The 12,369-nt window shown below is 28.1% G+C and overlaps 1 protein-coding gene across 1 annotated transcript in view; it reads right to left on the bottom strand.

The window, feature by feature from the left end:
- The window catches only part of LOC109607456 (cuticlin-4), a 31,439-nt gene that overhangs the window by 7,707 nt on the left and 11,363 nt on the right, over positions 1-12,369 (bottom strand). Inside the window, exons 3-4 of the mRNA XM_020023940.2 lie at positions 11,567-11,618; positions 3,043-3,254 (exon numbers count right to left, since the gene is read on the bottom strand). Coding sequence (XP_019879499.1) covers positions 3,043-3,254; positions 11,567-11,618 — 264 coding nt within the window. The remainder of the gene's footprint in view (positions 1-3,042; positions 3,255-11,566; positions 11,619-12,369) is intronic.

The raw sequence follows: 12,369 nt of genomic DNA, 5'->3' as shown, positions 1-12,369 counted from the left end.
CTTGTTACAGTTTGTTCACGGTAAAGAAATGTGAATTGTACCATAATTCGTCTTGTTCTGGTGTATTTAATCTTAGTCGGGGAAAGACCGACAAATTGCTAACAGTACATGTTTAATTGTATTGAAATGCCATTCCATAAATTTGTTGCCTTTCCTGGTTTCACGGAACAGACAACGACACCGTTTTGCCGAAAGATAAATTTAATTTTGTCCATTTTAAATTAATTGCTCTTATCTTATGTTTAGAAACCGTGAACTCCTTGTGATTCAACAAGTCGAATTATGTGTTATATCAGTCGGACATGTCATTTTTACATTTACAGTTTAGATAATTACTGGCGTAAATAATTTATAGTAATCATCGGACATGGAAGCATAATTTTTATACAAAACGGAACGTGGGAAAGGGTAGATCATTAGGAACAACTTTCGGTGCCACATGGATAAAATTTTATTATTGTTGTTGCGGCAATTTTCGATCGCTCTTTAATGGTGCATTTTTCGCAAGCGGTTTAATTTAGAAAATTAGTGCCGTTATTCGATATGGCACACTATAATTAGGCTGTCGAGAAAATTAACCAAATCGTGCGCAGGCAACAGGTTCTTCCACAGCAAATGGCTTCGTGTTTGGTACGTTCCTTATGTAACGAAATAAAAAAAATTAAGTTCGAGACAGAAAGTTGCCAAATCTCCATTGTTTCACTGATGACTTTTTTTATGAATAAAAGAATAAGGACATTGATGGGTGTGACTTGCATGATAAATCTTTAAACAATAGTGACAGCGAAAATCTAAATTGGACTGATTGATTTTTATGTCTGCTAATTGATTATTAATTAGGCGTTTAGGGGTCTGTTTAACTGCAGAGAAGTTAAGCAAAAATATCATGAGAAATTATTAAAATTAGATTTAAATATTTAAAAATGTGGACTGTAAAATAAAATTAACCAACAAATATGGAATCCTATCTAATTTTTATTATACCAAGTAAAACAATATTAATTTTAATTATATTTTACTTTGATAAATAATATTTTCTTAGTAAACTCTTTGATTTTTTAAGAAAATTAATTTATTTTTATTTTAGAAACATTTCTGCTTCGTTATTTTGATAAAACACAAAATATATTTATATAATAATATTTTATAAATTAATAATATGTAAATTTAATGCTCTCAAAAATCTCAAAACAAAGTTTAAAACACATTTGATTCTTTATTATTAGAAAATCTAATCAAAATGAAATTAAAATTTAATTATGCAATGAATAGTTTTATGAAAATATAAAATTGTAAATGTTTTTTTATTTATTTTGTGACATTATTTTTTTTTTTGGTTTTCTTTGAAAGTTATTCTAAATTATGTAATACTTGAAGACTGATGTTCAGTTTATACATTAAATATTGAAAAAGATAAAATTTCTAGCTACAAATTGGCTGAGCAGAAATCGATAGATTTAGTATCAAAAGAAAAAGTATTTCTTAATTTATCTTCCATATATTATAACATTTTTTCTTCAATCTTTAAGGAGACTAATATGTACAAAATTGTAAAATTTTGTGACATTAACTTTTTGTTGTCATTGAAAGATGTTCCAGAATTATCTTAAATCATGCAGTACCTGAAAACTGATGACCGAATTTAGTGCCAAAGTTGAGCTAACACGTTAAACATTGAAAAAGATAAAAAGCTCTATAACTTTAATATGGCTGAACAAATATAGATAAATTTGGCATCAAAAGAAAGAGTATTTTTTATTATATCTTCTATATATTATAACATTTTTACTTCAGCTCTTAAGGGGACTAAAGACCACACTAAAAAATTATAAATTTGTGTGACATTAATTTTTTGTCGTTTGTGAAAAACTCCAAAGTTATTTTAAATCATGCAGTACCAGAAAACTGATGACCATCCAACTTATCGAATTTAGTGCCAATATAAAGTGCTAACACTTTATACATGGAAAAAGATAAAAAGCTCTATAACTTTAATATGGCCGAACAAAAATCGATAGAGTATTTCTTAATCTATCTTCTATATATAATAACATTTTTACTTCATCCTTTAAGGGGACCACTCTAAAAATTATAAATTTTTGTGACTGACGTCCAATTTATCAAATTTAGTGCCCAACTGGTGGTAACATGTTACACATTGAAAAGGATAAAACTATAACTTCAATATGGCTGAACAGAAATCTATAAATTTAGCATCAAAAGAAAATCTTCCTCGGTCTGTCTTTTATATATTATAACTTTTTTTCTTTAGCCTTTACAAAAATTATAAAATTTTTTTTTAATGTCTTTGGAAGACCTTTTAAAGCTATTCTAAGTAATTGAAGTTAAAGTTGGTAAGTAAAAATCATTAACGACCAATTTTATTTCGTATTTTCCAAAAATAACAAAATTATAAATTAAAATTTTTATAAATCATGGAAAATTTTAATAAAAAAAAAAATAAGGTATAATAATGACGTTGAGTCAGTTGAATGCAAATCTAATGCAACCTAAAATACTGGAACAGAAAGCACCAGTGGAGTGCGCCCGAACAATAAACAGCACGGTTGAATTGAAACTGAACAACACGTAATTATTGGCATTTGAGTGCGGAGTAATAAAATTTTAATTGGAGTTAAAACGGGTCTACAACACCTCATTTGTGTTACGTTACCGACTAGAAAGTAAACAGTTTGTTTACAATTGGGATTAAAAATTGAATTATTACGTTAACACAATGCACGAAACGTTTCGACCATTTTCCAATTTGCCGTGTTGGCCGGAACGGCCGCAGACTCGTGACAATTTCAAATGGCCTCTTCCGACGGCGATAACCTCCAAGGCCCGACGATTTTCCACGAGATGTGTGTCAGATCGGTCACGAACCGCGAAACCCCATCCATTAATTATTTGTGGCGAATCTGTTATTATTATTTGTCGGAGGGAAAAATGTGCGGGCTCACGTACGGACCGCCGCGGCGGGACGCAATTACGGACGCAAAACGGACGCAAAACGGACGCAAAACGGACGATCTAACTCACCAGTTCCGTGCTCATTGTGTTGCAGCCTCTGAGCGGCAGCGTGTATTGTACGGGGGCCGGCCTCTGCACCCATTCACCCATGCAGGAGCTGTTTTTCGACAGGCCCCGTGGATAGATCATGCCGTTGAAACGCCCCGATCTGGTGCTGATGTGCACCAGGATCTCGTCGCTGTTGCACTCGACTCGGACGTCCGACGCAACTTCGGGAGCAACTGGAATTAAAAAATGTTTTATATTAATTCACATGCATCCCAATTTCAATGAACATATTCCAATAAACAATAAATATATAATATATAATGTGTTTTATTCGTTATTCGTTACTGAAGATGATATCAGGGTTATAAAAAAAGACTTTTATCAATGCATTTGAGCTAAAGTTCTTACAGAATTTCCTTGTATTTTCTTCTAAAAATTTTGGCAAAAGCTAATATATATAATACTAAGTTTTTTAATAGTCTTTTGGTTTTTCAATATGATTTTTCAATAAATATATTATTTTTTACTGGTAATTTGGACTAACTTTCTTGTGGAATTTTACTTTTTTTATATTACTAATTTTTAATAGTTTTTAATAAATATATTATATTTTACTAGTAATATTAATTTGGACTAATATTCTTACAGAGTTTCCTTGTAATTTCTTCTGAAAGTTTTGGCAAAAGATAATACAAATAATACTAATTTTTTTAACAGTCTTTTGGTTCTTCAATATGATTTTTCAATAAATATATTATTTTTTACTGGCAACAATAATTTGGACTATTTTTTTTTGTAGAATTTCCTTGTAATTTCTGCAAAAAGTTTTAATAAATATATTATTTTTTACTAGTAATAATAATTTTGACTAATTTTTTTATACAATATCCTTGTAATTTATTCAAGAAGTTTTGTCATATGTATTACTATTTTTTTAAGTAATACATTGGTCCTTCAGAATGATTTTTAATAAATATATTAATTTTCACTGCTAATAATAATTTAGATTCATTTTCTCATAGAATCTTCATAAAATTTATTTTGGAAGTTCTATCAAAATATAATATAAATATCACTATTTTTAAAGTAGTTCATTCAGAGAACTTTTTCAATAGATATATTATTTTTGCAGGTAATAAATGGACTAATTTTCTTATAGAATCTCCTTATAATTTCTTCCGACAGTACTGCAAAAAGTTACTATACATATTAACATTTATTTAACTAATTCACTGATTGTTTAGACTGATTTTTCAATAAATACATTACTTTTATATGTAAAAATAATAATTTGGACAAATTTTCTTATAGAATCTCCTTATAATTTCTTCTGAAAGTACTGCCAAAAGATAATACACATATTAACACTTGTTTAACTAATTCACTGGTTGTTTAGAACGATTTTTCAATAAATTCACTACTTTTACAGGTAAAAATAATAATTTGGATTAATTTTCTTATAGAATCTTCTTATAAATTCTTCTCAAAGTACTGCCAAAAAGTAATATACATATTAACACTTATTTAACTAATCCACTGGTTGTTTAGAATGATTTTTCAATAAATCCATTACTTTTACAGGTAAAAATAATAATTTGGGTTGATTTTCTTATAGAATCTTCTTATAATTTCTTCTCAAAATACTGCCAAAAGGTAATATACATATTAACACTTATTTAACTAATTCACTGGTTGTTTAGAATGATTTTTCAATAAATGCTTTACTTTTCCAAATAAAAATAATAATTTGGACTAATTTTCTTATAGAATTTCCCTATAATTTCTTCTGAATGCTCTGTAAACACGTATTACTAATTTTTTAAGTAATTCATTGGTTCTTCAGAGTGATTTTTCAGAGGAAATAATAAAAAAAAATTACTAAACATCACTGCTGATTTAGTAAAACTCTCTTTTTTCTCATGAAAATGGTATCAGAAAATTATTATATATTCTGTGTGACCAATCCTTTATATTTTTTATCAAAAATGTTAGTTACAGTGCACGGAATAGTTTAAAAAAGATTTGAAATAAACGTTCCATAAATCAATAAAATGAATAGGTAAGCTTAAAAATGACCCCGTATTCTCTCATGAAAGTTCTGCCAGAAGATGATAAATAGGAACGTTTGTCTTAATGTTTTATTATTCGAATCGCAATTTATGTATGTATCCTAATAAGGACACAAACGAACGACTAGTACCCAAATTACTATTAAATATTAATTAACTAACTGTAAAATACTGTGAATGTATTTACTTATCTCCATTCAATTAAACGAAGAATCGGAATGAAATTAAAGTTTGTACCGTGCTATTATAATTAACTGCCACAGGTTAATTAGTTATCCATTTGACATTTACAAATTAGCCATCGTATCCGATAATCTTTTACGCAAATTAAATAGTCGCAAAGTAATTGCAAAACTTGTGAAAAAAATCCTTGAGACCTTTTACAGAGATCAATACATAAAAACTTTCTAGTCCGATACCGGTGTATCAATTATTAATCATATCGATCCCGCTTTATAAGGATGCACAATTTTTCATCTCACAATTTAAGACACTTGTTTTAAAAGTGAAATGACTGCCGAAACATACAAGTGCACGAATCGATATGTTAATATGTCGTGACCCTAATTTTACTTTCGTTTCTTTCGGTTACGTGTTACGTGAAACCGAAAATTGTTAATTCATCAAATCCATAAAGAGAATGCCGAATCATTTTGGTGCGGTTTCCCTTTTTTTTAATATGGCAAACCTTTCATTTGAATAAGTTTTTGTCTATTGAAAATGATATTTATTATTTATAATGGGTGGGAAAACTGTTAATATTTTAGGAGATTAGAAGAAAGTTATTATATTTAATATAATTATTCATAAATATTTAATAAAATTGTTAATGTTAATCATATTATAACTTTGTAAAAATGCTTATTTACAAAATTGTTTAAGAAATATCCCACAAACAGACAAATTACACAATTTTTTTGGAACATTTAATTAAAAAGTATTTATATAAAACGAACTAAAATTACCTAAAATATTTATAAATACATGTTACAAAAGAAAAGATAATAAAAATTTATATTTAATAAATTAAATTAATAGAAATTATATTTTTCATAATATTGATGCATTTAAATATCAGAAATAACGAAGATATTTGAACAGTTAAAAAATATTTCACAAAAGGTGACTTGCCTAACCCGTACAATAAATATAAAATTAATAATCCTAAAAAATTAAAGAGTTATAGCTACAAATAAAAAAAATATTTTTAACGTCCTATTCCTAAACCCGTTAGTTTTAGAGTTAATATTTTTTTTCCAAAAATGTTAAGAGATTAATGGTCTAACTAAGATGTTTATAAAGTCTCTTATTCTGACGATGAAAAATTCATTTTTTACGTACTCACTAAGGATCATTCTTTAAAGAGGCATTGAAATTTAACAGGATGTTATTTACTTTTACTTATGTTAATTTCAATTACACACTACGTATATTGAATGAATATGAATATGAAATGATTATCCAAAATTATTACGAAAACAAGTATAACGTATTACATTTTCCTTTAAACCTTACGGACGCTGGAATAAATAAAAAAAGTGTTGTGGAGCAGAAAATGTCTTCTTGATTCATTCATTCAGTTGTGCACCAAATGTTATTAAAATATCTAGACTGGTACATTACAAAAAATATAATTTTTTGAAAACTTTATCACATGCATATACAGTTTTTTTAATAAACCAAAGAATCGCCCCCTTAACTATTTTATCTACTTCTACTACTCTCGAAACACCTTGTATAATTTCATTTTAGAAGATGAATACAAGTCAAGTTTGTTGAGTGAAAGTTTGAGTACATGTAAAAAAATAATTTGTATGAAGAAAACGTTGTTTAATAAAAACTTATCTGATATAAATTAGATTTTTTTGACATTTCAAAAGTTTTTATGTTTCAACTTTGGCATCTTTCATTCCCTGTTTTTTCGTAAATTTCTTATTAACTCAGCACATTCATAAGGAAGAAATAATAAATATGAAATACAAAAAAAAAAAAAAAATAATAACAAAAAGAATGAATACTAAATAATTTAAAAAGATGAAGACAAAAAATATAAATTAATAATTTAGCAAATTTTTATTTACTCTGGAGAATAACTTGATGATAAACAATAAATTTATAATATAATAATAATAAAAAAATTATATGAGGAAAACATTGTTTAATCAAAACTTATCTAAATTAATTTTTTTGACATTTAATGTGTGTGTAATGTGGTGTAAAGTTTCATTTAGTTAAGTATATCCAAAGTTCACTCACAATCAAATAATGAATCATTCCATTTCGACTGTTCTTCGGTTCGACTAAAAGTTAATCTGGGTTGTTCAATTTAAAATCCTATTACCTTAAGTCCATTTCATTGTCATATTCTCGTTTAATTTTTAGGCAAATTTAATGTGTCCATTGTCCCGATGTTAATGACCCCAATTATCGGTACAGAAAAATCGCCATGTATGGGTTACATCGTGGGCTAGTCAAACCCGTGACCTCCGAAACGTGATGCCACATCGTATTATCATCTTCTTAAAGGCGAACATTGTCAATTAAACCATTGTTCCGGTACGTGACCTTTGTCGTGAAATCTCGAACATGCCGACACCATTAAATTTTTCAACTTCAAAATTGACGGATATCGATTGAAAAAAGAAAATTGAAATTGTCGCGAAGAAAATGGACGTTTCAGTTTCCCACCCGGCACGCCGAAGGTACCGTAAATGCTACAGTTTTTTTTTTACTAACCGATGCTAATTACATCGAGAGTTCCGCGTTTAACGAAACCTCAGTTATTAATTGTTGTAAAAATTGTTGCTCGTTGAACGTTACACAGTTAGATTTCATGGCTTTAATGTTATTCAATTAGCAATGCTGATTGCGAGATTGAAAAACTGGTAAACGAGCTTCATCACGTTAATCTACGATCTTCCACGAAAAATGACACGGACCTTAGGAAAAGCCAGTTTAATGGTATGATGACTCGAGATAAAATCAAATTAAACTTGAATGCGGCAAAATTTTAATTAACCTTCGTTATAATAGGTACCGGAAAAAGCTTTATATTTTTCGTTCAGTATTTATTTTAATAAATTTTTATATTATATAGTAACATTTCTGTATTAAACTATATATAGAGCCCAATTTTTTTCCAATGGCACGAATTTATTCGTAAAATGTTGCCAAAAAAGTTATTTTAAAGAAAAAATCTATAATTTTTAAGATATTTTAGTGAAATTTACAAAAAAGAATAACTAAAATTATTTCCGAATTCAGTAGTGAAAACTGTATATTTGTATCACTTTTAGTTTCTTCACACTTCGTCTAAAACGTCATGCAAAAATTGACTATTTTTGAATATATTGGTAAAATTTGTATATTTTTTTATTTAATTTTAATTTCTTCACAATTCGTTACAAAAGACAAAAAACAATGATTTATGGAAAAAATACTGAAAGCTTTAAGTTTTTCCCAGTATCGAATAATAATTTTCAAGATAAATTAATAAAGTTTTCAGAAAAACGACTAAAATATTTTTAATATTTTTTGGTGAAAACTATATATTTGTATTATTTTTAATTTTTTCACATTTCTTTATAAAAAACAAGTAACAATGATTTATGGAAAAAATACTGAAAGCATTCAGTTTTTTCAGCATAGAATCGATAATTTTCGAGGTAAATTAATGAAATTTTCAGGAAAACGACTAAAAATATTTTTGAATAGATTGGTGAAAACTGCATATTTGTATTATATCTAATTTCTTCACAATTCGTTGCAAAAGACAAGTAACAATGATTTGTGGAAAAAATACTGAAAGCCTTCAGTTTTTTTAGCATAGAATTTATAATTTTCAAAGTAAATTAATGAAATTTTCAGAAAAACGACTAAAAATATTTTTGAATAGATTGGTGGAGACTGCATATTTGTAATATTTTTAATTTCTACACATTTCGTTGCAAAAGACAAGTAACAATAATTTGTGGAAAAAATATTGAGAGCCTACGGTTTTTTCCACATAGAATCTATGATTTTCAAGGTAAATTAATGAAATTGTCAGAAAAACGACTAAAAATATTTTTGAATAGATTGGTGAAAACTGCATGTTTGTATTATTTTTAATTTATTCACAATTCCTTGCAAAAGACAAGTAACAATGATTTGTGGAAAAAATACTGAAAGCATTCAGTTTATTCAACATAGAATCTATAATTTTCAAGATAAATTAATGAAATTTTCAGAAAAACGACAAAAAATATTTTTGTATAGATTGGTGGAAACTGTATATTTTTATTATTTTTAATTTCTACACATTTTGTTGCAAAAGACAAGTAACAATAATTTGTGGAAAAAATATTGAAAGTCTACAGTTTTTTCAACATAGAATCTATGATTTTCAAGGTAAATTAATGAAATTTTTACAAAAATGACTAAAAATATTTTTAAATAGATTGGTGAAAACTGCATATTTGTATTATTTTTAATTTCCACACAATTCGTTGCAAAAGACCAGTAACAATAATTTGTGGAAGAAAAATTGAAAGCCTACAGTTTTTTCAGCATTAGAATCGATAATTTTCAAGGTAAATTAATGAAATTTCCAGGAAAACGACTAAAGATATTTTTGAATAGATTGGTGGAAACTGCATATTTGTAATATTTTTAATTTCTTCTCAATTCGTTGCAAAAGACAAGTAACAATGATTTGTGGAAAAAATACTGAAAGCCTTCAGTTTTTTTAGAATAGAATTTATAATTTTCAAGGTAAAATAATGAAATTTTCAGAAAAATGTATAGTTTTTAGTTTCTTCATAATTTGACATACTGATGCTTGCATGTTCAAGAAAAACTTAGTCATAAAGAAACCTCTTTAATTAATAGAAAATGTGTCTACTTTTTCATGACAACACAAGACCACATGTCACATTAGAAACTCAGAAGAAGTTTCAAAGTGTTAAAAGAGAAGTTCTACCTCATCCACGTAGTTCAAATATTTTTCCCTGTGGCTATTGTTGATTTTTGTAATTATCCAAGGAGAGGTCAAACTTGAGTTACTATATGTATATTATGATTATAATGGTGATTCTAAAGAAAGTTATGTTAGAGTTAAACGTTAAAAACCTAAATTAGATTTTCTGACACCTAATATTTAGTGGTTTTCGAATCGTGCGTGTTAAAACACATTGTCGTTGTTACATCAGCGAGTGGAATTGGCAAAAACCAAACTAATTGACTTGCTTGATCAATGTGTTACTTTCTATAAATACGTGTATATTAATATACATGTTTCCTATTATATAAACAGTTATTTTCTTTTATTGTTGCTAAATGTAGGATTTCCTATCATTTAATTCACCTGTTGACGATTAAAGTGTGCTCCATTCGGGCAATTAAAAAAAAAGTAAAAACTTCTTTGAAAAGCAAAACAAGCATAATTTCATAATTTATGCTGTTCATCATCTTTAAGTGCGTCCTTGACGACGCTTCCTACATTAAAAAAAATGCATGAAAAAATGATGAGTAACCTTTGTAATTGCTCTCCAGTTTCCTTGAAGCAACAATGTGAGCAAAACTGAATTTATTTCACAGAAACTCGATTTCGAGCATTCACAAAAGCTCGGCCAGTTCGACCGAACTTGATTGGCATTTACATTGTAAGTGGTTGTGCACCAAGGTCTACGTAGGTTTTAAAAAGATTGATAAACAAATTTAAAATGTCACCTAACACACCTATAATAAGAAATTCGTACTTGCCCCCGAGTATTTCGTAACGAACGGACCTAAAACGTCGGCTGACAAAAATTTAACTTGGTCGAACCGAAACGACATGGATGCTGGGTGCAACCTGTTCGAAAAAATTCAACGAACATGTTGCCATAAACTCTTAACGTGCACGAGAATTTCGTATTCATTTTAAGAGCACTTCCTTGTTTGTAATAGAGAAATTTCAACGATCAATTGACAACGAACCTTTCACGTAAGTAAATCTTAACGACTAATGACTTTTATTATCCACATATTGTGGACGAATAAATTCGAAAATAGTTTTATAATTTAAAGCCTCGTAAACAGATAATTGAAGCAGCACTTCTGTAATTAAACTAATGAATAATAAGTAGTATTTTACACTCGACATGCCACGACTGAAATGATAAATATACCATTCGATGTAAAGTCTTAATCTTGACCCTATGATAAATCATCCCATTGAATATTTGACAAGGGTTCTTCACATGACAATGATGATACTCTGCTCAACTGTTGGAAATAAAATAACGGAACGGTCCACATTCATAGAGAGATGGGAATGTCTAAATTAAATAAGAGGGCTTCATAAAATTATAAAATTTAATTTTGGAATTGTTGTTTATAGCATGTAGAGGCTATTATTTTTAATTAAAAATGGCCAAGTAACCTGATTTTATTTGTTGACATTGAAAACTTTGTTTATATATGGTTTAATTACAAATAAATGGTTATGTGCTTACTTGTTGTTGGTGGAGGTATGTTGGCAGCATTGGCAGTGTTTTGGAAGCTTATCTGAAAATAAAATAACATTAATTAATATTTTAACACAGTGGCAATGCTTTTATTCGACCACGATTTGCCCTTAAAATATTGGTCTTATTGTCTGCCATATCTGATAAATTAGTAATCGAATATCGTGAATCCTGAAAAGATGTGTAAATGATTTCTAAGATGATTGCTAGAGGGCTAAACTTTCTTTCAAATTTACCAATTAAAAGGCCACTTAACACATTTGTTTATTTTTATAATAATAATGTATGTAATGTAATGTATGCGTATTATAATTATTTAATAATGGGTCGTTGTCAAGTTGTATTATGCGTTGTAAGAAAAATTATAATTCAACCTTACCAAGACCGAAAGAAACAGTTAAATAAATCACTCGTTTCCTGTATTAATTAAATATTTAGAGAAACAGGGCAAATAGTAGCTACGAAAAATATTCAAGAGAGTTCTAAAAACTTGTCAGAAAATAATTCTTATCGTTACCTAAAATTAAAACTGACCTGGGTGAAATGGCACTTGTAGAAATATAGTTTAAGGATTAAGAGAAGAAGTTTGTTTGGCTAGATATATGTAAAAAAAAACCTGATTTCTACTAAGAATGTGACCCTTGGGGTAGTTTCCAGTTATGGGTTCATTTAATTTATTTAAAAGAGGCGGTTTTGGTTTGAAACGATGCCATTAAGAAATGGGTTCCAATCCTGTACAAATTCCCCATATTATGTCCAGCTCAATTCAGAAAAATAATATGAATACAATC

This window comes from Aethina tumida, chromosome 1 (genome assembly GCF_024364675.1).
Source record: "Aethina tumida isolate Nest 87 chromosome 1, icAetTumi1.1, whole genome shotgun sequence".
Lineage (NCBI taxonomy): Eukaryota > Metazoa > Arthropoda > Insecta > Coleoptera > Nitidulidae > Aethina > Aethina tumida.
The sequence above is the reverse complement of the archived record's forward strand: the minus strand, read 5'-3'. Positions and strand labels throughout refer to the sequence as shown.